The 27969-nt window shown below is 41.9% G+C and overlaps 1 protein-coding gene across 6 annotated transcripts in view; it reads right to left on the bottom strand.

Annotated features, from left to right (window-relative positions):
* Cd47 (CD47 molecule) overlaps positions 1-27487 on the bottom strand; it is a 56833-nt gene extending 29346 nt beyond the window's left edge. For 2 of the 6 annotated variants that reach the window (XM_034514907.2, XM_034514908.2), the window contains exons 1-2: positions 27043-27257; positions 15340-15687 (exon numbers count right to left, since the gene is read on the bottom strand). In XM_034514907.2, coding sequence (XP_034370798.1) covers positions 15340-15687; positions 27043-27088 — 394 coding nt within the window. In that variant the 5' untranslated portion in view covers positions 27089-27257. Of the gene's footprint in view, positions 1-14435; positions 14520-15339; positions 15688-26063; positions 26198-27042 lie in introns of those variants that run through there. The other 4 variants (XM_034514904.2, XM_034514906.2, XM_034514905.2 and 1 more) reach the window with 4 other exon arrangements.
* Between the last annotated feature and the right edge of the window lie 482 nt (positions 27488-27969).

Here is a 27969-nt window from a genome sequence, read left to right as displayed (position 1 = left end):
CAGTGGCCAGCACCATGGTGAGGCTGATGGTCCTGGGTACTATCAGAAAGCAGGGAGAGCAAGGCATGAGGAATAAGCCAGTAAGCAGCACTCACCCATGACTTCTGCTCAGTTCCTGCCCTGAACTCCTGCTCCAGCTTCCCCTCAATGAAGGAAATGAAACCCACATTGCTTTTGATAATGGTGTTGTATCAGAGCAGTAAAACCCCTAACTATGACAAATGGGATGCCAGTCTTTGTTGCTCATTGGTTGCAGATCTCTGAGAGAAATGCTCATAGATATCCTGAATGTCCAACTATGTCACTCAATATCCTTTTATACCACTTCATACAGTATCAAATCCTAGCAGCAAAGAAATAAGGTACTATTCTTCTGCAAAGATGTGAGCAAAGCCTTATGGCTCGATAAGTATGCTCAGTCAATTCATTTTTCCTAATCAAGGCCTTCTATTATTCTGCTTTGAGTTGTATAGGTTAGCTATTCATTTCTACATAATATGTAAAATTATTAACTTAAAGAAAAAAGAGGCACAGTGAATTAAGGAGCTAAGTACCTTCTGTTTTCAAATCCCTCCTTCTCTCCAGTATTCCCACCATCCTAAACCTTCTCACCAGGCTTCCTCATTTCAGCCATGGTCACACCATGTTTTTTAAATTTTACTTGACTCATGTCTCTCTCACATCCCACATCTGTGTAGACAGAAACCTGCTAGCTCTCACACTAAAATATAGTCAGATGTAATCTTTTGGTGGATAGCCCTGGTCTTGTATTTTGATGTTAATTCCACTTCCTGGGAGTAGCTGTAGATAAAGAGTGAATCAGTATACAGGCGACTTCTTGTGAACCTTCTGCTCGCCTTGATTTGTTAAAATAAGGGCTAGAGCCAGTGGCTGGGCCGTAGAAGAGATAGGCAGAGCTAGGAGTTGGGAGGAGGAGGAACAAAAGAGAGGCGATAGAGGAGAGAGGAGAGAAGATGGCCATGAATGTCCTCATGTCTCTAGCAGTCTAAGGTAGTTATTCATATCAAAGTTAGGTAATTGGGTCAACAATTCCAATTGTGTGGGCATCTTGTGTATTGAGAATTTGCTGATATATAAATCTATTTGGTTAATCTTAAACATTTAAGAGTCTTATTTCTACCAGGTACTGGAATTGTTATATCTACTACATGGGGGTGGCAGATATTCTCTGGGTTTTGGGGGCTGGACCAGACCGGTGGAGGCGACAGCCATGCTAACGTCTCATGGGTCCCGGCCTGGCACTTTTGACCAGCTGGTGCTGCTGTTAGTGCAGGAACTTAGAGTGGGAACATGGCAGCTGGGAACTAGCCGGATCATACCGACTTTTCTAATGCCTCCCGCTACATAATCTCATGTTTAACTTAAGCTGACAACCCTGTCCCTTCACTGACATTTCCTCCTAAACACCAAACAATCTTAGGACACAGTAGCAGGAATCCATTAGCAAAAACAGGTATTTTCAACAATTGTTGTCTCTTCATTTTCAGTTATCTTACCAACATTCAAAGAAAGCCCATCATAGACAACACTCTCTTTGATACAATAGCAGATTAGCAGTTAACTCTAGGGGACACTGACCCTAAGATGGAACAAAAGTAGAGGCCAGGCTCCTCTGGGCAGTGGTTTAGGAAAGGCCTCTAGGAAAAGGAACTGATCTGAGTCTTGTGTGGGACGGAGCCTGCCATGTTAAGACTGAGAAGAGGGGACACCAAAGCACAGCAGATCAAGGAGCCAAATGGATGACCTCCATGGATGGAATCTAGTGGCACAGACTTGATTGGAAGGGTGTGTGAAGGCACAATCATGGCGGGCCTTAACAGCTTGTTAAGGCATAGAGATTTAATTCCATGAGTGATGGATGACAAATGATTGAACGGCTCTTATAATGGAAAGAAAATAACCTGATTTTCTTACCTCATTCTCTCTCTCTCTCTCTCTCTCTCTCTCTCTCTCTCTCTCTCTCTCTGAATGTGTGTGTATGTATGTGTGTGTACAATAAATCTTACAGAAGCTGGTTCTCTTGTTCTACATGTGTATGTCCCGGGGATTGAACTCATGAAGTCAGACCTGGCAGTGAGCACCTTTATCTGCTGAGCCATCTTGCTATTCCACAATAAATTAAAATGTTTGTCAGTACTGCAGGATGGGTCACAGGATCATGTCAGGCAGGTCCCTGGGAGGTAATGGTGCCTGGTGTCTGGGAGGTAACGGTGCCATGGTGTACATGGAACAGTAAGTGGCAAGCTGGGATGGTCACAGGCAAGCTGCCTGGCACAAGACAAATCAGGAATGAGTTTCTGTGACAGAGTCGATGACTACTCAAGGCCTGGAAGATTCTATGAAGAAGTAATGAGAAATAAAAGAGGGCAGTTCAAGGACCGGAAGAAAACAATACACAGCAAAAAACATTATGGTTCAAGATTCTTATTAGGAGGAACATAGAAGAATCAGCCAGAGATTGATGAAAATTTCACATACTCTGCCCTTATTACCACACTAAGATGTCTGCATGTTCCCTGGTGGCAAGTGTTTGAGGGGGAGGGTGACAGGAGGATGTCTACAACTCCTTGTTTAAAATGACTGCCACAGATTTCTGCTTCTGCCACAGCCCCAAATGTGTTACCTTTCTCTAACTTGTTATTCTGGGGAAATGCCAATTCACTGAACTGGACATTTAAAAATCAACTGAGCTGACTGGAGAATCGATTGAGCTAGGCATGGCGGGTTCACTTCTATAATGTCAATGCTCAGAAGGCTGAGGCAAAAGTATTATGAGTTCAAGGCCAGCCTGAACTACATAGCTAGATCCTGTCCCAAAAAAAAAAAAAAAAAACAAAAACAAAAAAACAAACAAACAAAAAAACACTAGGGGAAGACCCCCCCAATGTTTTATATAAACCCATTCAGATGTCCATTAAACCACTGATTTACAGAAGTGTTGTCAGGTGCCATTAACTCCTCCTCCCCAAAGGGAGTGAGAGACAAGGCACGTCTCTAAGATCCATTTCAGCTCTGACTTTCTATGGCATTAAGGAAATTAATTAAGCATAAAATGATCTAAGAACAGTATCTCAGAATTGGGAAAGATACTCCAAGGACGTTCACTCTGATTCTACCCAAGCTATTGCTGACAACTCTCCCCTACGTGCTCCAAACCGCCCATGTCTCATCATGAAGATGGCCCCAGGAAAACGAACCTCTTATATCAAAAAGACAGATGTGATACTAACGAGGGTGTGGTCTGTAGATAAGTGTTTAATCTTTGTCTCCAATCTGACTGTTAGTGACACACAGGATGCTACTTCTGCAAAATGGGGCTGTCTAAAAAGGTGAAGGAACCATCCCTCTTCTTCAAACACACACACCCACACACACACACACACACACACACACACACACACACACCCACACACACACACACACACTGTTTAAATAACATTTTCTCTTCTGGCCTGACAATGCTCTCCACAAAAGCCATAGACTATCAAAAACACCAACACCAGGCATGAGGATCTCCTTTTGAGTTATTGGTAAAGACTGTCCAAGATACTCCCAAAACTTTATAGGCTATTTCTGTTGCATGTGATTGGCTCCCCGAGGTGAAAGGTAACCCTGTTGCTGAAGACTGCATGAACTTTAGACATAAGATTGAGAGGACATGAGATGGATCTGGCTCAAAAGTCTCCTTCCTCCCTGAGGACTATGGAATCAGAAGGTACTATGCAAGCTTGCAAAGGAGGGAAGCAACCAACAGTTGATGCCTGTGAACAACCACAAGAAGCATCGTGGTACAGTAATACTAGGGGTGAAACAGAGGTATGTATACCTCGGTGGTATCCATATGCTCTTCAGTTGGACCTAAGGCCTGATCAGCAAGAGGAAACTCTGCCTAGTACTGTAACCTAGCCAACTCCACAGGGCTAGTGTGAAGTCATGGCTCTTGGAGGCGAACCCACCAAAGCCAAGTCACTAAACTGGTATAATCCCTGAAAACATTCTAAGTATTCGTCTGTATGCCCACAAGTAAGTGTATTTCTCACACTTCATCAAAGAAAAAAAAATCATAGCTGATCAAAATACAGAAAACAAGAGATTGCGTGATACCCAGTCCAAACAGATATATCTGTGACATAATTCCTGCAATCAAGCCTCAGGGATTTTTGCTGATGTTGGGGCAGAAAGACTGTTAAGAGCTAGAGGAACAGGAAATTTCCTGTGAAAATGTGTCTCATCTACATGGCTACCTAAACAAAGACATCACCATTGGCCATGCTAACCTCAGACTGGGAAAGCTCATGAGCCTCAACTCCAGACAAAGAACTACTGGCAACTGGGGAATGCTGAGAGTGAGAGAAAGAGTTTTCCCCAAGGAAGAATTCCTTGACTGGTTATGCAATACCCAGTGGTCAACCCTGAGATCATATACATTCAAGTAACATTATATGGACCTAGCAGTTTGCATTTGAATATTTAGAAACATGTGTGTGTGTGTGCACAAAAAACAAATAAAAAGACACCCTGAACTTAAGAGAGTGAGGGATGCTTACAGTGTAGGGGTTAGAAAAAGTAAAAGGAAGGGAAAATGGTATAATTTCAAAAAATAAAAAATACTATAAAATATACATATGTGAATCTCCAAAACATAGCAAAATGAGGTTTGGCAAAAGATTACAATAAAATTTATAACATGAGGATTCAACCAAAGTCTTGACTTGATGCTTCAGGATTATAATGGCTTTTCTGGGATGTCAACATGGCTATATTTGCTAGTCAGAATTCTAAGGTAACCTCTCATCCCTGACAATTACCCATGCAATTCTCTCTTTCTGTACCTAGGACTGAGTATGTTGGAGTTTCTCTAACTAGTACAGCTAGAAAAGGAAGTTTGCTCATGCAATTAAGATGACAATCAATTGACATTAACAATGGGAGGTTGTCCTTGAAGGACAAATGTTGGTCCAATCGAATGATCCTTAAAGGGCCCTGGACTCTTCCTGGAAAAAAGAAGTTGTAAACATTAGAACGATTCAATGAGATAAAAGTCCCTTTCCCTGGCTTTGCATATGAGCAAAGAACAGCCTCAACCCGCAGGAGTGGAGACAAGACCCTGGCAGACATCCTGCAAAGTAGGGACCTCAGCTTTGCTATGTCAAGAAACTGAATTCTGCTGCAATTATGTGAGCGCTTAACAGGTTCATAAAATCCCAGTGAGAACAGACTGTGGTCAGTATCTTGATTTTTGTCATAGAAATGAACATAGGGCATAGTCACATCATGATCAGAACTATAAAACTGTTAGCTAATAAATGTGCATTGCTTGAAGCTTCAGCGCTTGTGACACTTAACAAGAAGAACTCTGCGGTAGCTTCGAGTCAGTCATCTCTAAGAACACAGTTTATAGCATGCTGATGACAACAAAACTTACAGAAGTGTTAAGCTAATCTGTTATCACAAAATCGGGAAAGCGTAGGGCCTTAGAGAAACTATCCTAAATTTTCTTTACCATTGATAATAGAAGTATTAATAACTGATTGTAAGTTTTATTATTTACATATTTATAAATGTTTTCATAGTCATTATATCTTATGCTATTTTTTTTAAGCCAGGGAAATCAAGGTTAAAGTCCTGGATGTGTGTTTGACCTTGAACACTTTACTTGAATCTCATTTGCTTTCTGTACTGAGAAGAGGGAACACCTACACTTGTGTCCCAGAGTTTTGAGCAAAGCACAGCACACGACATAAATAATGCATCTGGGATGCATTCAGACAAATGGGAGGCCACTCCACCCTGTCATCTCTATTGTACTCACTACCTAGAACTTTGAAGTAGCCTCTTATCATGGAATCCACACTGACCACCTCAGCACCCAGCCCACAGTCAGTACCTAACGAATCTTTGTCAAGACGATAGATACCTTAGTTCTAACTCAGAATGCTGTGATGGAGAAGGCATCCTCATTTTGCTGATAACAAAAATTGAGGACCAAAGACTTTGAGAACATGCGACTACTGAATGTGCAGTCATAAATGGGACACTGTACTACCATCTGCAAAACTCAGAAGAGGGAAGAAAAATCATCTAAGCCCGAAGACAGGGCTTAGTATTGTGGAATACTGTCTTCCATGCATGACAAAGCCATTGTTCTACTGAATTCACAACTATGATTACATACAGAAGATCTGCACAAGATTGGAGCTGCTGATGTCCTGTTGTGGAGGGAAGGGGGACTCACAAGGTCTCACCCTTCTCTGAAAACCTACAGCCAGTTAATAGGTATTACAGTTGAAAGACAGACATGATTTGGGGGTTTTGTTCTTTCAGTTTTTTGTTTGTTTGCTTTGTGGTATTAGGTTACCTCTTTGCATAGCCTCAAGGACTTGACCTGACTGAGATGACAAGAGAACGAAGAAAAGACAAATGCTCACAGACAGACAGACAGACAGACAGACAGACAGACAGGAAGGCTGGGGCTGGGTGGAATGGGCTCTCTGATGGGGAAACCGCGGCACTCGGAAAGCTCAGCATGCTTACTTTATACAGTTGAATTAGGAGGCAGGGATATGATTTACAACTATACAAGGATGTTTAGCTAACCTGGATAGCAACAGTCTCCATTAAGGAAGCAGCTTTCAGGCTGCAAAATATCACAGGGAGAGTATAAAGCTATGGTGGTCATTTTTTTTTGCACACAGTATCAGCATCCTCATGGACCAGGCAAAGGCTTTGCTGTTACTCTGAACCTAGCCCCCGAGGGGTGATGGCAGGCTTTGCCATGGACCTTGATGTGGCCATGGCCATGTCAACAGCCCACATTCATTTAAGACTTTGCCTCTCAGGTGTCCACCACTCCTCACATATAGACACTGGCAAGTCATTCCTACTCTTGTATATAAGCACCCCTCAATGTTTCTGAAAGCAACCCTTATAAAAGTCATTGGATCACATATTCATACTCAAAAAGGACATGAAAGTAGATGGGGAACTATTTAGAAAGAAGTCTGGAGATCAGTGGGAACAGGAGGACAGAGAGGGTAGTGGGGATGAATACAATCAAAATACATTATACATATGAATGAAAACATGAGGAAGACCACTATTATATTTAATAAATACTAATAACCATTTTAAAGACCCTGAACACAGGGTAAGTAGAGCCTCTTTAAGTTTTCCTATGTTAGAAAATGATGACATGTTAAAAAAAAAAAAGGAAAATAAAAACCTTTGTCTAAACTCAAGTCATGGCACACCGGCTTAAAAACACATGAGTATCACACAGTGTTTGCACACTCTCAGCTCCCGTGCTCCAAAGCAACAAATGGTCACCATTACCTGTGTTCTACTGAGTGGAATTCAATTACATCCTGGACAATTTCTCTTTCTCATGTATGCTTACATTTTGAAAAAAAAAAAAAAAAAAAAAAAAAAAAACACAACACAGTAAGAATTATTTCTATTACTTAAATCTCCAAGTTCACAAAATAAGCATCATTATAGTAACACATGCATATTCTCCCCAAAATAATGTTGTATGCCAAGGTTTATTTTACTGACCCCTTTCCCACTCAAAATGGCTCCACGAACAAAGAGACAATCTATTGGATGGGAGAATACCTTTCCTAACAACATTCTGGACAGGAGATTATCACCTAAAACCTACAAAGAACTCCAAAAATTAAACACCAATTCATCTGGTTAACAACTGGGCTATAGGACTGAACAGAGTCCTCAGATAGAGAAATCATCCAATTAGCAAATCATCCCAAACCAACCACTTAACAAAGGAGCTTCAGACCTAAACAGTTGTCAGAGGCAGAAAGACAAAGAAATAAAAGAACACTTGAAGGGATAAGCATCCTTCACTTTGAGATTCCATCTCATTCTAGTCAGGATGCTAGCTTTAGGAAAACAATAAATACTGCTAAGTATGAAGGGCAAGTGGAATCTTTATGCACAGCTGAGAAGACTACAACACTGTCATAGACACAATCGAAATCAGGAAATATGTCCCTCCCTCCAAAAACTAAAAATACAACTACTTAAGCTCTATACGAGTCCAAAGTAAACCTGAGGGATTCTTATATTGCTACACTACTTACAATGACCAAGTCGAGGATATAGCTCACACACCCATAAACAGATAGAGAAAAAAAGTGGTGTATACACACAATGGAGTTTTATTTAGCTATAAGAAAGAATAAAATTATGACATCTACAGGAACTTAGATAGAACTGGAGATCATCCTGTTAAGCAAAACAAGCCATCCTTACCTATCCCTCTTGTTTTACATGCATTTACATATATGTAAATAATTAAGTGTGTGTGTGTGTGTGTGTGTGTGTAAAACATGCAAATAGAAGAGTGTGAAAAGGGAGAAGGAAACAGGGGCAGGAACAGGAGAGGATGATGGGCTACATGGGACATGAAAGCCGAAGTAGAGACTAAAGATGAATTGTAGGGGAGAAAGGGACCAGCAAGCAGGGGTTAAGGTCAGGGGAGGCCCGTAAGGGGGTCAGATAAGAACAAAGTATATGGTATAAATGTATGAAAATGCTAATTAAAAAATGCAACCATCTGTAAGCTAACTGTAAAAGTTACTAGGACCTGGACTTTGATGCCAACAGCACTAAAGTTCACAGTATAGCTGATATTTTGACTCCAACATTCCCAGAGTCCACCAGGGGACTGGGTCTTTGGCTCCAGTGTTTACCTGGGAACCATGCCTTTGGCTCCAGTAGTGAGCAACTGGGATTCTGACTCCAGCTCTTAGAAGTTTATAGAGTTCAGAGCAAGACAAGCAAGTTTAATACATGTGATCAGTTGTGTGGCTCATTAGTGATCCGACTATCATCCTAATAAGTTCAGACATCTCAGTGACCTCAGATGACTTTACTAAGATCAACATCAAACTTGATCGGTCTCCAAGGGGGATCTTCATGCAGCACTCCTTTCTAGAATCACAGAAAAACAAACAAACATCCATATAGAACTGGAAGAAACAGAACTCAAACTTTAAGACTAATCCATCCTAACAATGAACAAAACATGACAAAGAAACAAAGAATATTACACAACTTCCCAACACAACCCATTACAACCTTCTACTTATTTCAAACTGATTACATAGTAAGTCACAAATCAAACTTAAAAAAAAAAAAGCCGAGATAATTCCTTGTCTTTTATCAGAACACCAGGAAATACAAGTAGTAATCAACAGGAAGAGAAACTATGAAAATACTGAGAGTCAAGACAATGTATTTTGAAGCCAGAGAGAAACAACTTCTGTAGCCAAGGTAATCCTAAGACTATCTTGTACATGATGATAAGCACTTATACTACTAAGTGAGAAACATCTCATAAACAACACTTCAACTCATATAAATTCCCTTCAAGTCTCTAGAAAAGCAAGAGGACAACTCCAAACCCAACGATGGCAGAGAATAATAAAGTTTGTGAAAGAAAAAAAGTGATGATATAGAGATTAAGCAGCAATACTAAAGATCAAAACCTTGGTTAATGAGATTGATAAACCCTTAGCTAACCTGAGAAAAACAAAGAGGAATATGACCCAAAGCTCTATTAAGTAATACTTTAAGAATACACACTCCAAAAAGCTACAAAAATCTAAGAAGTGGATGCATTTCTAAATGCAGATCATTTATCAAAATTAAAGACAAGATATGAGTGATTTAAATGGACCCATTTCAAGCAACAAGATTGAAGCTTTAATCAAAAGTCTCTACACAAAGAAAAGCCCAGGATAACATGGAATTACTGCTGAATTGTACCACAATTTCAAGTAAGATCTAATTCCAACAGTCCTCAATTTGTTCCACAGAATAGAAAGAGAAGGAACACCACCAAATTCATCCAACAAAGCTATTATTATGCTAGTATCAAAGACATAAAAAAAATAGAAAAGAAAACTACATAGCAATTTCCCTTAGGAACATAGGTGCAAAATTTCAAATTTCTTAAATTCAAGAACATATTTAAAAGATCCTACATTATGACCAAGAGGGTTTCATCCATGGGTGTAGTTCAGCATACACAAATCAGTAAGTGTATACCATATAAGTTAACTTAAGGATCATATCATCATCTCTAGAATGAAGAAAGGGCATCTGACAAACTTTAAAGTGCCTCTACGATAAAAGTCCTGGATGGATGTGTGTGTGTGTGTATGTGTGTCTGTATGCCACACTGCCAATATATATATATATATATATATATATATATATATATATATATATGGCAAAATAATAAAGGCAAGTACACTAGAGCCAACATTGTAGTAAACAGCTAACAAATGAGAGCATTTTCTCTTAAATCAAGAGTGAGATGATACCCATTTCACTGTTCTAAATAAATGTAGTGCTTGAAGTTTTCGCAATAAAAGAGGAGAAAGACATGAAAGGAATAAAAACAGGAAAGGGAGAGGTCAAACCATTCTTATCTGTAGATGGCATGAATATATATATTTTAAAGACACTATAGATTCTAATATAAATCAACACTTTTAGTAAAGTTGCAAGATACAAAATAAATATATAACAATCAGTAGCCTTCATAAATACTAACAATGAACTCACAGAAAAATAAATTATTTGTCATTCCCAATATGGTTAGAAATAGAACTAATCAAGGGAGTGAAAAACATCAGCAATGAGAACTTCAAGGCACTGATAAAGGACATCAAAGGAAATACTGGACAACGGAAAGGCCATTCCGTACTCCTGATGTGAGGAAATTAATATCGTGAAAATGTCTATATTATCAAAAGTCATTTACAAATTGAATGTAGTTCATATTAGAATTCCAATGCTATTATTCAAGGAACTAGAAAAAAACAAAGGAAAGCCAATCCAAGAGTCCACATGGAACTACAGAAGAGCACAAATGACCAAAGGTATCCTAAGGAGGAAAGCAGAGCTGGAGGCATTGTGTGCAAGTCATACTACAGAACTACAGTGATGGAGGCATTGTGTTTATGACTGCAAGTCATACTACAGAACTACAGTGATAAATGCAGGTAACAAACTAGGCAAGGAGACCAATGGAGCAGAACATAGAAACTAACAAAGATGTCAAAGATATGCAACTGAAAAAAGACAACATATTCAAAAGAACGGTGATGGCTAAATTGGACACCTTCCTAGAGAAATTTCAGATCCATTTTGTTTATCCCGTATAAAAATCAGCTAGGACAGGATCAAACACCTTAGTTTACAAAACAAAACACTGAAATTATTAGAGGAAAATATACAGTATACATTTCAAGATAAGGTAAGAACTTTCAGACTAGATCTCTTATTAGAGAACCAACTCCAAAAATCACCAGATGGAATTACAGAAAATTAAAGTTTCTGCGAAGCAAAGCAACTACCAGCCAAGGCGACAGACAGCTACAGTATCTTTAGCAGCTATACTCAAATAGGCTAATATCAGAATTTACAGAGAGTGAAAACTAAAGGGAAAAAAAAAACCTGTCAATCAATAAATAGGCTATTACATGAACAGTTCTCAAAAGAAGAAATACAAATGGCCAAGACGTGTTTTAAAAAGTCTTCAGCATCCTTAGCCATCAGGGAATTGCAAACTAAAGCTAATTTGAGAAACCATCTCATCCCAGTCAGAATGGCTATCATCAAGAAATCTGACAATAGATGCTCATGAGAATTCAAGGAAAGAAGCGACATTTTATTTATTTATTGCTGGTGGCAGTTCAAACAAGTAACAGCCATTACGGAAATAAATATGGAAGCTTCTCAAAAAAACTAGTAAAGAAACCTATTGTATAAGCCAACTATGCTACTACTCTTAGCCACACACACACAAATGATGATAGCCTCCCAAAGAGACAGGAGGACAGCCATGTTACCACGGCACCCCATACAGCACCAAGGACAGGGAACCAGCCTAAATGAATAATGGATGGATAATGAAAAGTGGTACACATACACACAGAATTGTATTCAGCTGCAGGAAAACAAAACAATGAAGCTTGTAGGAAAAGCGATGGTTCTGGAAAGACAAAAGACACATGTTCTCTTTCACATGCAGATACTAGGCTGGGGTGTGTGTGTGTGTGTGTGTGTGTGTGTGTAAATATAGGTAAAGTCTAAAATGCTATAAAAGAGACCAAGAAAGGATGAAAATGGATGATTAGAAAAGACGGAGAGCAGGCAAAGGACACAGGGTATGTGAATGAAGCAAAGAGATTGGGGGAGGGGCTCCAAGAAGGGGATCAGGCGTAATGGGAGCAGGGAGATGACAGGGTAAGAGAATCCACTAAAACACACTCTGAAAATGCCATAATAATGTTTCAATATCTTGTACGCTGCTAATTTTAAAACTAAAAGTTCCACAACTTTTAAAAAGAGAAAATGTTACAAAACAAGAGCACCATATCACAAAAAAAAAAAAAAAAAAAAAAAAAAAAAAAAAAAAAAAACCATGCAGGGAAATTAGGGCATTCATTCATATTGCTGACAATAATGTTAAAAAGAACAGCCACTCAGGAATCCTGTTAGTGATTTCCTTTTTTAAAAAAAAATCAGCATATACTTAATGGATAACCCAAAATTGATCAAAAACCCCAAGTGATCAAAATGTCTTGCAGAGGTGAATGATTAAACAAGCTAGTAAGAAATCAATGGAATACACCTTAGTTAAAACCCACCCATGGGCTTAGCATTTGTTATGAACATGTGTTACATTGTCAACAAGCAAACAAATAAACACAGTCCAACACAGAAACCCGCCATCTCAAGGGCAACATGCCGAGGGGAGGGGCACACCTTAGAAGATCATTTGTTACTGGTTGATTATAATTCATATACATTCATTATAACAACTCAATAACTAATGGATGAATTGTTATTGAGTTGACAGAGTCACAGATACGGATGACAAATTAGAGTCTGCCAGTCAGGAGTAACTCAAGGTGTGGTGAGTGCCTGAAGGGTTAGCATGGGAATGCTTGTGCTGATGTACCTGTGCCACACTGCAACCATAATGGTGGTTAGCCAAGTGTGATGAAATAACAGAGAACCCCCTTAGGTTCTGATACCATGGCACAGCTACTTAAGATGCAACCACTCAGGGTGACTGAATTAAGGGTACACAACACTACTCTATCTCTGCTTCCTCCCATGCGACACCAGTTATTTTTTTTTTTTAATTAAAAGTGTATAAAAAGTTAGAAACTTACGTTTATGGTAGAATTTTTACATTGTATACAACAATCTTAGTGGTACAAAATAAAGCCTGGCTCTTAGTTCTGTGGGAGGGTATTTCGCAAACAAGTATAAGACTGTTATACACAAAATAAGCTTTGTCTTCACCTCAGACACTGGAATTCCCTTCCTGCTCATCTCTGTTCCATTTCTGTCTTTTTCAGTATCAAACGAAAGGCTTGTTTTTGTTTGTCTGTTTTGCTGTTGTTGTTTTTGTTTGTTTTTTAGTCAGTTTTCCCCTCCATGACCCAAACCACTGTTCCTGATGTCTGGCCCTTTCACTCCCATGAACCTATCAACTCTCTCAGAAAACCTTCAACCAGGTAGATCTCTCCCTGTACACACTCCTGACTGACTAGATTGTCCTAAAATACAGATATTTAAAAAAAAAAAAAAAAAAAAAAAAAAAAAAAAAAAAAACTTTTTAACCCAAATTAACATCAGTCATAAAGTAAGGAATACGTGAGCTTCTGTGCAGAGGCCTTCCAAATTCGTCTTGCCTCCAAAGCCATTCCTCCCCTTCTCAGCAGGCAGACTTCCGGGCAGCACATGGACACCACATCACATAAACACCCCGAGAAAATGAGATTTTCATCCTCCTTTTAGATACAGGCAGCTTGGACTCATTGAAGAGTCTTCCTTCATGAATAGGGTGAACAGTGAGTCCTGACTAGGGTGTGGAATTTAGACTGCATGATCTCTAATCCTGGGTCAGAATATTTAATCAGGCCACTCCCCACCCCCACCCCCACCCCCCCAGAATCTGCTAACAGACATTTTGTAATTTTAAAGGCAAGAACAGATGGGAAGTAGCTGACCTAATTCAGCAGTCCTGATCCCACCCGGAGCTGGTTCTCAACGTGTCATCAACCCTGAGGTCGGCCATACACCTTTTGGTTTAAGTAGAGCTTAAGATGCACTCTTTAAAACTAAAACTGTTAGGATTCCTTGTATGTGGTTCTAAAAAAAATCAGCCAGCACAGCAGAAAAATAGAAAAGGAGACTTTATTTCAGATAACAACACTGCTGTCCACAACTCACCAACCCACTCATGAAAAGTCTGGACGCTAGCATCAAGACTGAATTCAATTCGGTTAAGTTGAATCCCTGCTTCCCCAGTTGCTGGTAAAGGTAGCAAGCTGGCCACAGAAACCTCCAGGAATCAGCATGATTACCTAATTTGCAACCTCCTTTCTCCTTCTCGTCCCCTGCCGGGGTAGTGGGGTAAGAACAGGCTGATCCTTGGTCAGTGTTGAAGGCTATAAGACCACAAAAAGACAAACCAGGAGGAACTTTACAAATTAATAGAATAATAAAAAGTACATTTTGTTTGCAAAAGCTTATTTTGGTCTGGTAAGGCAGGGTCTTGCCCTGAAGCTCTTCTGTAACTCACTAATGGAGTCCAGGTTTGCCTCAAATTTGCAGCAATCCTCCTGCCTCGGCCTCTGTAGCGTTGAGATCACTCATGGGCCACCACACTCAGATAAATTACATCTGATGACAACAAACAGAAGCCCCCATTACCTCAATAGAAGAGTTGTCTTTAACATGAGGTTTCCTGTTGCCCTGGCCTCAAATGTGTTATAAAGCAGAGGCTGGGTCCTGCTCCTGAGGGAAGGAGCTATAGATGAGAGACAAGTCTGGCTACTACTGTGCTCTTTCTAAGAGGGTCAGTTTCATTAGGACACAGGAGGCCTTGAGGCAAGTTTTACAGTCTTACTTTTACTTGCTTTAAAGTCTGTTTTCTCCTGCTGTAACAGGGTACCAGGAGAAGGTGGCTTAGAAGCAGCTTAACCTGGTTCCACTGCACGGTGTTGGCACCTGATCAGTTTCTGAAATGGATCTCTGTGCTACCTCACAGCACTGTAGATGGGCTACATGATGAGGGTGTGTGTGAAAGAGAAAGAAACACAGAAACACGAGTGTCAGACTCCCTTTCTCTCCAGACGGCTGGCCCACCTGCCTGAGAAGAGCCTTCATTCCTCCTACTGACTTCTTCAAGGTCCCACCTCAGAGGACTCCCACAATGGCAACCACATCTCAACACATGTTTCAGGACAGGCCAACTGTGTCACTTACCCGTGCGGTTTTTCAGCTCTATGACTGTTTTGCCTTCTCTGGATAACTCCGTCACTTCGCAAGTATAGTTTCCCACCACGGCCTCTTGGGTATCCATTTTCAAAGAGGCATCGCCGTTGAGTAAGTCTGAGACTGAGATTTTTGCACTGGTAAAGTTTTGTTCTACAGTAGAGCTATTTTTATTTCCATCATAGATGAAAATATACGACTTGTTCAATTTCCACTTCACGAACATCTCTTCGGTGCTCTGCGCCTCCACATTACGGACGATGCAAGGGATGACCACAGTTTTATTGCATGAAGTGAACTCTACGGATTTGACTGTACTAAACAGTAGTTGAGCTGAGCCTGGAACACAGACACAAAAATATTTCATCACCATCTGCATATATGATGTATTATCTTAGGTGTACTGCATACCTTTAACGTAAAGAAAACTACTTCAACTGTTCATTGACGTTTGTAGTACAAATTTACATTTACATTTGTAGGAACAAGGTGAAAAATAACGACAAATTATTTGCACACTAGCTAGTAGACTATAACTGTTCTTTATTTGGTCTTAATAGTACAAAAATATGCATTACCATACATCTTGGGGATAAATTTACCAATTGTGTTGGAATATGCAAGGTACAGTATCTAGCTTTGAAAGCTCTGAAGTGATCATGTCTGCTTACTGATATATGTAGGAAAATGCTATCCTTACTATGGGAACATCCTGAATAGAAAACCAAGTATTCTATTCGGGCTCAACTTTTTACACGTCTTCTAGATGGAATGTGCTAAAGTGATATGAAATTTATCTCTTCACTCAGGCTGCATAACCCCCAAAAAAGTGGCCAGTTCTATTATACTTTAATATACAAAGCAACTGGAATGAATCAAATCTTATCTTTCCAAGAGGATGGGAAGTCTCGGAATACTAACGAGGGGAAAAAAAAATGTTCTCTGTGGTTATTTCCCACTTCAAAGAAGACAGCGGTAGACACTTTGTATGCAAGTCTCACAAAGGAGTACACACAATTGAATGGCATTTTCCCTACCCCGACATTTCATTGAATCTACAGAACAATTCTGAAATGTAGATTACGGGTATTTCTTCCTCCAATAAACCATAAACTACCCTAAAAGCTAAGAAACAAGTTGAAACCAAGAGCAAATACTGCTGATGAGTAGAGAACAGCCATCAATGGCATAAACCAGCCGAGTGTCCTGCTTACCATTCGACTCAAATGGCAAAGATGTGGAGAAACTCCAGCTGTATTATGGAACATGGGCATTTATCAAAAACTCTTATCTGAGTAGCTTGTTGACTTTTCCTTCAGAACCCAAAGTACCAATAAATATAAAATATTAACTCTGTTAATCTTTAATACTTCCTCCTTCTATGTAAACGAGACATAACACTGAGGGCATAAAATGTTACTCTAAGAACGTAATTATTAATAAATACTCATCGGGTTGAATGTAAGTAGAGGCCTTCACCAGAATACACTCTGGACTGCACTGCGTTCAGGAAAACTCAAACACAAGTCCTCTGCCTGGCACACTGGTGTGCAGCAATACACAACTCAGTTTTCTATAGCATGGTTTAATAAGAAGGGTCAGAACAAACAGTGGGTGACTTCCTAGGTCGCTAGGGAGCAACCCAGGAGAAAACATCTAAGAAACGCTCCCTAAGCAACAGCATGCTGCACCAGGGCAACAGCATAAAACTGGACATTGTGACATCTACTAAAATGAGCTGGGCCCTCTGGACACTCCCGGTAATGTACCGCCTGAAGCAGCCTTGGGGCCATCCACAGTTCACCTTTCCCACTTCTCTAGATTTCTTGCTACCCACATATTAGGAAGCCCCAGGCTTCATGTCCAATCACAATCTCTATACCCTTGGAGTTTTGTGTTATTTCCCTGGAGAAAGAGGCATTGAGGGCAAGGAATCATACTGTACAAAGGGAGATGGGGAGAAGTGACGTCACAAAGGAAGGAAAGTATCAGAAAATACCTGTAAAGATTCTGAAATGGACAGAAAGTTCCCAGAGTGTCTTGCTGGTGCTGGGCACTGCCTAGCAGATCTGCTAGTTTAAGACTCTACACAGTTTCTGCTCTGCTGACTTCAACTTGACCATAACAACTGTGCAAGTTGTTGGAATGGGGGAGGGGTCATTCACAAGATTCTTCTATATAGACAGAAATGTTTCTTTGTAACTGATTTGTACCTCATGAAAGAGGGTTCCAACAATATTAATTTAAAGAACCTGCAGATCCTGACCAGTTTTGCATTCGTTAATAAATCCTTTAAACAGTCTTGCTTGCCTATGATGTGTCTGCTCTACCGATCTGCCTTCAAACGTGGTTTTGTCTACTTGCTAATTTGTTTCTTAAGGAGTAAAATTAAAATGTTGATGTTATATCCATTCTATTGAAGCACGAGTCATTTCAAGACTTAAAAATCATATTCATATGAGTCAGCTCAGAATTACTCTTTTCTAGAAGATTCAAGTGAAGGGATCAGCTTTTCCATGAGGTTTTTATCCCTCAGAAGACCCCAAGTGAGAATGAGGTGGCTGACAAACACTGCAAAAATTTCTAATTTGTTTGGAATATACCTCTTTCAGGGACTCCACAAGCTATTAATTACACTGTGTTACTTCTTGCAGTAAAAAAACATTTCATAGCTGAAGCAATTTAAGCAGAATAAACGCTGTCAGTAAAATGAAAAGTAAATTTGACCTGGCTAAGCCAAGACAACCTTCATAATGATGAGTAGCCCCAAATAGCCCTAAACATGTTATTAGAAACACTAGCATCATATGATAGCATATGATTAAGTAAATTTAGGCTAACACTGAGAGTAAATGACAGTAAATAATGAACATAAGAAAATGCATCCAGGTAAGACACGCTGTAGCAGTCTTATTCCAGAAGTATGGAAACGTAAAAGGAGGATGCCAGAGTTACAGGCGAATTACCAAATAAACCAGGGAAGATTAACTTGTATTAAATACCAGACATACTAGATCTCACGGTCTCCCTGAGCATAACACCAACAATGTAAACCTCAAGTCCGTCCAGAGCACAGCTATGCAATGGCAGAGAGGTATGATCCATCTGTTACAGCTCATGTGTTCAGCTCAGAAAAGTGGACATGCAATCAGCAGTTAAGAATAACCCGGATGAAACACTGACAGGATGGAGGGATATGATAATGAAAAAAAAAAGTGGGACTTATCTTTAGGGGCTTAGAATTCCCATGGGGGGGGGATGTAAGCAGGTTATACAACACAAGGTCACATGTGTAGCTCTTTCTGCACCAACAGTGCTGTGGAGGGCAGAAAAGCAACCTGTCGAGCAGGTTGCGGAGAGAATTTGCATTGCTCCTGAAGAACAGGAGGTTGTCATGTCGTCACTGCTCATCTGGGCCCCTAATGTTTCCAGACATCCCATGTAAAAATTCTCCCCTTTTAATGACTTGGAGACAATTCACCTTCTGCTTCCTAGCTTGTGCTTTCCAGCAGCCCTCTCTCCCTACTTAACTCAAACTGAGTCCTTCCAGGAAGCCTGAGGCTTATAACACTTCCCACATAAACCTACCCACAGCCTCAACTATCCATAGTTTTTTTTTTTTTTTTTTTCTCTCCCTTCCAGAAATGAGTTCTTTACTCAGAACTTGTTTCCACTGCTGACTCCTGTCTATCATCTAGAGGACTCATGGACGGCCAGCCTCCACATCCCCTTATTCCACTTATGAAATGTTTTAAATCATCTTTTAATAATTGTATATGCACCAAACTTATTCATCTCTCTTACCCAGCATCCTTTTTTTTCTCGGTTTTTTGAGACAAGGTTTCTCTGAGTAGCCCTGGCTGTCCTGGCCTCGAACTCAGAAATCCGCCTGCCTCTGCCTCCCAAGTGCTGGGATTAAAGGCGTGCGCCACCACTGCCCGGCCTTACTCAGCATCCTAAGACAATGGTCTATGTGCATTTCTTAACCTCCGTGTACTCCCAGACTTCATCAACTGGACCCCACTCTGCTCACTATTATTGTACCATTGCTCCAGCTCTTATGTAAATCACTAATGCCCTCTTATGAAAAACCCAATTCACATGGTTCATTTTGTCTTGACTTCTCTACAGTTCATGAGGCAGGGGGCAGCACCTCATTTTTATTTCTTAGTTTGTTCCTCTACCTCTAATATTCCTGTTTACTTTCTCTACCCTGTCCTATCTTTTGAAACCTAATCCTTGCTTCATACTTCCATATCAGTGTTCCTGAGGTGTGGTGGTTTTAATGAGAATGACCCCATAGTCTCCGATGTTTGAATGCTTGGTCCCTAGTTGGTGGAACTGTTTGGGAAGGATTAGAAGGTGTTGCCTTATTGGCGGTATGTCACTGGGATGGGCTCTGAGATTTCAAAAACCTAAACCATCCCAGTTGACTGACTGACTCTCTCTCTCTCTCTCTCTCTCTCTCTCTCTCTCTCTCTCTCTCTCTCTCTCTCTCTGTCTCTCAGATACTGCTCCAGCACCATGCCTGAGTTCTGCTCTTATGTTCTCCACTGTGGTGACGGAGTCCCCCTCTTTAACTGTTAAGCAAGCTCCCAAACTGAATACTTTAAAAAAAATATTTTCCTTGATCATGGTGTCTCTTCAGAGTAAAAATCAATAACTAAGACAAGGGTTTCATAGTCAATAAGCATCCCTCCTTATTCTCATAGTTTTAACAATCAGAATATTTTCTTACTGAATCAGGTCCTACCTTTCATGTAAACGGGAGACTTTAATCAATGGTCTGTTATGCATTCCAGGGAGAGTTACTACAACCATTTAAAAATTAACGATGTCCCCCAAACTATATAACACAATATTTACCAATCTTCACCGTCTCAAAAATATTTACAATTATCTGCCAGTAATCAGACTTGGACACATAAATCATTCTAGATTCCTTTCTTTTTCTCTAGCCATAAAACAAATCTTGTTAGGCTAACCTAGTCAGCAGTTTCTAAATCCAAAGCCTGTTGAATGAATGAATTACACCCTCGCCCTTATCCCTTGAACCATTGCCAGACTTCCAAACTGGCTCCTCGCCTCAGTCTTCCATACTGTTCCATGCCAATGCATTTTCCACAGTCCTCAAAATAACTGTGTACTCAGCTGCCCAGCGACACCCCACCACCCCCATTCTCAAGAAGCCAACTTCTCAGAACATTAGCACAGGAAACAAACAAGGTCCTCTGAGATCCTTTCCTGCCTCATATCATGTACTCTCATTTCCAATCCAATCTCCCATCACAATGACCTTCCTGCAACTCTGCCCCAGTATAGGCAGATATGCTCCTATAAACATGGCTTAGCACTAACTGGTCCCCAGCCTATGAAGGGCCACACCCTTCTCTGGGCATAGAGTAAGTGCTGTGGTTAAGAGCATTCACACCTTGGAGCCAGATCCCACATCATAGTTATAGGACCTTAGGCAAGTTGCTTAACCTCTGTACTTCAGCTACGTCCTCGTCTACAATGCAGTAATAATGGTATCTACTTTACAGAAGATTTTGTGAAGATTTAATGAGAAGATGGCCACGAAGCTCTCACTGCAGCACCTTTCACACACTTAACAACCACTTACTAAAGATGCAGATAAAGTGTGCCCACTCTTGTCATAGCACCACTGAGATGCTAATTCCAGTCCTGTGTCCACCATCAACTATCTCTCTATTGTCCTTTCTTCCTGACCTTTGCTCACTATATAAATGCTCCCACTGGACCGTTCACATCACTTTCCGTTACTCTCAGAAGGATAGGAAGATGACTTCACTAGTATCCTAAGAGTCTCTGCAAGCATTTAGAAAGGATTCTATACATTTCTTGTGAATGGAAACTTTAAAGCAAACATTTAAAAAAAAAATCCAAAAACTGAACAAACAAAAAGAAGGAAAAAAGGAAAGGGAGAAAGGAAGGAAGGAAGGAAGGAAGGAAGGAAGGAAGGAAGGGAGGAAGGAGAAAAGAAAGCTTACAAGTCATAAGGGAGAAGGATCACTCTTCATACACCAGGTGAGTCCCCCAATCCTTCTATCAACCTGCTTTGGACTTGCAAAGTTGCATGTTTTAACAAAAAAAATCTCAAGTCAACTGCATACTCGGATAGAAAAATTCCAGAAAGAAAAAGAAAAAGAAAAAGAAAGAGAAAGAGAAAGAGAAAGAGAAAGAGAAAGAGAAAGAGAAAGAGAAAGAGAAAGAAAAAGAAAAAGAAAAAGAAGGAAGGAAGGAAGGAAGGAAGGAAGGAAGGAAGGAAGGAAGGAAGGCAGGCAGGCAGGCAGGCAGGCAGGCAGGCAGGCAGGCAGGCAGGCAGGCAGGCAGGCAAGCTAGCTACATAAATGTGCTTAAGAATGCCCTTAGAACCCTTAGAAGGAGACATCAAACTGCGTCTGAAGCAGGAGCAGGAGTGTGTTGGAAAGAAAGCACACATTACTTAAACTATCTATCCAATATGTAGAAAAGAAAAAAAAATAACCGAAAGCAGAAAACTGCTCAGGCACAGTCTAGGAGAGGAGAATGGAAAGACGGCTGGGACAATCTGCACAGTGGTCCTCAAATGTCACGCTGAGCAGTTTAGACTTGACAATAGATGGTTCAACTCAGGTTTACTTTAACTTTCAAGACAGCATTTCTCAGCAGCATGAAAGGGGGCTTGAGAGCAGGAAGTGGAGAAGAAAGACCCATTAAGAACCTGTAACAGTCCAGGTAAAACGACCAGGAGAAAGAAGACCTTAAAAAAAAAACCAGCATTAAAAATCAAAGCAGTAAAATCAACAGAAGTCACATGTGGGAGGTGAGGGAGATAAAAAAGGAAAAACGAAAATTGGAAACTAAAATAGTCTGTGGAACTAGCTGGTTGTAGATTAATTATATGGAAAGGGGGTTGAAGATTAAGGGAAGTTATCCTTTCAGTGTTTCAGCCTGAGCATTAAAAATGCCAGTAGTTCAATGAAGTGGCCATGTCCAGTAGATCCCCAGATATATGACTTTGGATTTCAGAGGAAAGGTCACAGCTATAAAGACTTGGGCATCAGCAGGAACATCCCTGGGAGTTGAAATCGGCAGCATAAAGAAGATTGACCACGGGGGCCTTGTAAAGCAAACAGCAGAGAAGGAAAGCTTGGGAGAGTCGACAATCGTGGAAATAATTCTCAAAGAGTAAGTCAGGGAAGAAAATGAAGCAAGAGAAGCAAACAAACCACCAAGGTGATGGCCGAAGGCACGGCAGGGTTAGCATTCCCATGGACAACGGGGATGCCAAACCCTCGTTAAAAGTAAAAATCCAACCACAGATTGAAAAGTAGCTTCTTCCTCCATAACGATGCCATTGGCCAGGAGGGACCACATGGAACTTGCACTCCGGAGGGAAGTGACCGAAGGCCACAGTAGTGCTTCTTTAAATAGATCTCACACAGGGAAAGCAGAGAGAAACGTTCAACAAGTGAGTGCTGAGGCAAGGACAAGGACAAGGATTTTCTGGATCTTCTGGGGCTTGTTTTCTTTTTTATTATGAGGTAAAACTTTGACAATGGCTGTAAGCTCGGGGGAGGAGTCAACAGCAAGGGCAAGATCTCAGATACAAGGATGAGTCTGGGAGCAGGTTTCCAGGGTGATGGATATGAAGGAAGTGTAGACGGACTGTCATTCCCTTGGACCAGTGAATGGGGTTCTTCTGGAGCAGGCTGAAGGAGGAGGGAGAGAAGGGCTCTCTATGAACTTAGGTTTAGTAGTGTTGGGAGGGCAGCTGGGATGCCAAATACCTCCCCTCCATTTTTCCCAGAGAGATACGAAGTGAACCATCAGCTTGGGGTGATGTCCATGAAGGGGTTGAGAGCTGTGAAAGTGACTGATGCAGATCTCTGCTGGCAGAGAGGTGCCCTACAGCTCTCTCCTTAGAATGGCCTCTGGCAGAAAAAAACTTGGGTGTGAAACTAAAATTAAGTTGGGACAGAAGATGGAGAGTCCAAGCTCCCCTTGGGAGATGCTAAAATAAAGGTCAGAGGGGAATCCACAGCTTAATTCAGTGTGACACGAGGCAATGGTGCCATATTTGCTGGCTCTTACAAGGCTGCATAAGTCCTTATAAGAACAGAACTAGTCAATCTAGAATTACAGAGGTTAGGGCAGTTCTAAAGTCAGTTATACCCAGAAGTCTGACCTTATCATAAACTGAAGTATACCAAGTGCCACTGAAAGATAAACATGTTTTCCTTCCATAAACCACACAGTAAGTTACTGAGAGGCACACAAGTTTGAAATGTATCTCTGTGCCTTTAAGAGTAGAGTGCTCAAGTCCAGGCTGTAACAGAAGCTCCCACTTGTTGAAAACGAAGAGAGTAATTTTTCTTGCTTACACTTGGACTCTCTTGACCTAAACCTCAAAGATGGAGGCTGAAGAGATTCCAGATCTTGTGCAATGCTCCATGGGTGTGGAATGAAATATTCAGACAAGGGCGGAGCCTCGCATTTCTGTTTCAATTCCATGCAAGCAGCCACAAAGAGGGGAACTCGACATTTGGAGTCATTTCTAGGGCTGTGGTTCTCAACCTGTGGGAGGCAACCCGTTTTGAGGGGCGAGGCTGAACGATCCGTTTGAAGGATCCTTCCACAGATTCACCTATCAGATATCCTGCATATCAGATATTTACATTATGACTCATAAGAGTATAAGAGCAAGATTACAGTTATGAAGTAACAATGAAAATAACTTCATGGTTGAGGGCTCATCACAACATGAGGAACTGTATTAAAGGGTTGCAGCATTGGGAAGGTTGGGAACCCACTGGTCTAGGGAAATGAGAACCACTTTTGTTGAGTGCTCTGTTTCCTACTTTTGTACTACAATGAGTTTAGCAAAACCTTCTTCTTATTCTTTTTCCAAAGAGTTACTGCACTCATATGCAAAGCGAAAGTAACTTTATAATCTGGTATGGATTTTATTAGACAGAGGCACAAGCTATAAAAACGTAGGGTTTTGTGTTTTATATAAAAAGCTATGCCAGCAAAGGCCTCGAAGACAGGTAAAACAGCTCCCATAAATGAGAGCACAGAAAGAAGCCTGCTGAAGTAAAACCACGAATTCTGATGATTTTGTATTCAGAACATATATCAATGGAGGGGGTGGGCACCTCTTCTGCCTTTCGAACATGGCCTTCCACACTTTCATTAGCGCTTCAGTGATGAAGATAAGCCATCTGCCAAACCCAGAAGACAGCGTAAGTGTCCCAACATAGACATTTAATGCAGTGCATGAACATGCTGCTCCAGACTGCTGATGTAGCCCCACAAACAAGGACACATACAGAGGCAGTCATTCCTTTAAACTGGCAACTTGTGCTTTAAAACAATCTACTCTTCAGGAGGAAAGAAAACCTTCTTATGTGAGCAGCTAAATTACCGCTATATTTAGATAATTAAAAACATTTTTTAATTTACTCACAGTGCAAGCCTGACTTTTAAAAGTCACTCTGAACACAGAAAAATAACTCGACTATCAAAAAAAAAATCATTGGTTTATATATACAACTGATATTATTTATTTAAGGTTTGTATTTACTAAGTGTAACTAGGCAGTGTAACTAGGCATGCTGGGGAGGACTACAGACATTCATTCCACATTTTTTAAACCACTACAGGGGGCTGCACTCCGTTTTAATTGGCTGAAGAGGGTGTTAGAACCCCACCCCACTCCCTTTTAACCACAGAGGTCACTGAAACTAAAGATTACAAGGACGTGGCCCCCTGGTTACCCATTTCATTATAAATGAAACTGAAAACAGAATCGAACTTCAGCACAAATGAACCTTAAAAATCCGTGACTCTCATCTCATTCTAGATTCTAAATCCAGCCTCTGGGCTCCCGTGATACTGCTTGTGTTCTGAGACGGTTAGCATGTTTTCATATGTGTTCTTTTGAACCTACATGTGATGTACACACAAAAGTCCATTTTCTCTTTGACAAACATTATCATTTACTGATTTACAAACATCTAACGACCCAAAACCATGATGCTTGTATTTTGGGTTTGTTTTTCTTTCCTAGTTAATAGCAAACACAATAAGAAGAGTGCAAGTTCTGAATTTTGCAACTCCTTATAGAACCAAATGTGCTAACATTGTACAAAATGAGCATTAATGACTGCGATCATAATTATTGCTAACAAAGGCCTAACACAATTCCTATCACCAACTACCATTCTAATAATTGTGCTTTTTAATCTACTTGAGAATTAGGCTTAAAAAAAACCATAATATATGGCTTATACTTTTTAATCTTCAGACAAACAAGCTTGACTATCCATGGTCTGAATTAGTAGCATTTTATTATAGATTTGCATTTGGCTCAATATGAAAGCTCTGATTATACAACAGGTATTTGAAAACAGTGTTATAATGTTAACGATGGTAACAAGCATAGTAAAGACGAGTGAAATCGGAAAACATCTAATACCAACAATTTAGATAACATGGGTCTTTATTATTATCAGCTACAACACCCAGGATGCTTGGGAGGGGGAAGTGGTGGGCAGGGAATTAAGGGCATCTTGAAAATAGATCCCAAAACACTGGCCTTTACAAGTGACACACTGAGGTTAACCATCAGTTTAACGTTGTTAATTTAGCATCCGAAGACAAATTTAACATTTGCTGTTATCCCGCTTTAAGTCTGTTCCGATTCTTACCAAAAGTTCGCAGAGGAATCTGCGGATATGAAGCTTGACGGGCAGTGTATGGCCACAAAAATTCCTATTCTTTCCTCGGCTTTTTACAAAGGAGGTACGCGTTTATAAACAGCAAAATACTTTGCAAAAGAGGGAGTGCATCCTTGGCAATTACTGTCTTTAGACCACTGGCAGTATCTGGGCCAAAATCCTAAAATACGTTTCCTCCAAAGGAGAAAAAAAAAAAAAAAAACACTTTAATCTACAATAAGGAATACATTAAAGTGCCGGCGAGCGCGGGGGGGGGGGTAGCGGGGGTGTCACGAGAAAGTGTTTCCAGGAAGCTTGTTTTTAGGATTCAAAACAACAACCACCAAAATACGCGGCCAGGAAAAAAAAAAAAAAAGAAAAGAAAAGAAAAAAAGCTTTGATAAAAGCTAGGTGGGAAATAAAACTTGGATCCATCGTGTTCCCTCTGCTCCAGTGCTTACGCGGTAGGGCAAAAGCCTTTCTGGTCGACTTCACCAAAATGCGCACTTCATCACAAGAGGCCCGGTCCTCCCACTCTCTAGTCCTTCAACCCCAAATGCTGCGTGAAAGCACTGAGAAAGGAGAGAGGGGTGCGAGAGGAGGGGAGGGGAGGGGGGTCCCCGGCAGCTGCCCCCTCGCTTTCTTTGCAGTTCGGGTTTGCACAGTTGCGGTTGTTCCCAGTCTTCCTACGTGTGCGCACTGGAGAGTGAGGAGCTTCAGCCCGCTCTCCCCGGGGGGGAAAGGGACTAGGGAAGGAGAGCAGAGGGAGGAGGCAGAGGCGCCGATGCCCCGCCGGGCCCTCCCACAGTGGCGCTCCGGGTGCGCAGGGCCCGCGCAACCCGCCACCCTCTCCTCTTCTCTCTGCTCTCCTCCGGGTGCCGCCTGGCCGGCGGGGGTGCAGCCCACACTCCTGCGGGGGCGCCTGGGTGCTGCGCACCAGCCTGAGAGCCGGGATCCCCGAGCCACTCACCGCAGCAGCAGGAGCCCAGCAACAGCGCCGCCGCCAAGGGCCACATCTCCGCGCCGCCGGGGGGTCGCCGCCGCAGGTGTCTGGAGCAGCCGCCGCCGCCTCCGCTGCCTTCAAGGGAACGACCAGCAGCGCCGCAGCAGTGACAGGCAGGAGCGGCCGCCCAGGCTGCCCGGGGTGCGCGCGCGCGCGTGCTCGCCGCCCCGCGCCCGCTCCCACGCCCCGCCAGCCGCGCACGCGCACTCCGCCCCGCCTGGCCGCCTCTGCTCGTTGACGTGACGCCAGCCTCACACCCAGCTCTGGGCAGGCTCCGGCGGAGAGCACCAAGAGCCAGCCTGCCCCCGGGCTTCGCGGGCTGCACTCTCTGCTCCCGGCCCGTCCCTCCAGCTCTCTTCCGGCTTCGTGTCCTGGGCCGGCCTGGGAGAGATGGAGCGTGGGACACACACGCTCACCGGAACTCACGGCACGCGCCCCTGCGCAGCCCGGCTGCTCTCCACTCCCCCTGGCCAAGCTCGCCCTGACCTCGGAGCCGCCCAAGCTCCGTCCAAGTCCACCTCCCTGCACTCCGGGTGTGGGCGCTGCTTCTGCTTCACCACCTTCCCTCCCAAGGCGCGCAGCCCTGGAGCCCCTGGGCAGGGCGGGGAGAGAGGGCGTTGTGACCAGGTCCTGGCCCCCCAAGGAACTCCTTCCCTCTGGCTCCCCCTGACCCCCCGATCTCTCTCTGGCCCGACTTGTTCGAGAAGTGGACCTCCTCGCCTGTTCTTCTTACTTTGTTGGCTAATGTTTTCATCCCCCAGGCAGGGTTGGGCAATCAAGTTCCATACATGATGAGCAGTTTTAAACGGGAAGAACTAAACCACGGCGGAGAAAGGGAGACAGGCACAAGGATTGTGACAGACAGGCTCCGGTGTGAGTAGACAGATCCGTGAC

Source organism: Arvicanthis niloticus, chromosome 12, assembly GCF_011762505.2.
Source record: "Arvicanthis niloticus isolate mArvNil1 chromosome 12, mArvNil1.pat.X, whole genome shotgun sequence".
Lineage (NCBI taxonomy): Eukaryota > Metazoa > Chordata > Mammalia > Rodentia > Muridae > Arvicanthis > Arvicanthis niloticus.
This window is presented reverse-complemented; position numbering and strand designations above follow the sequence as displayed.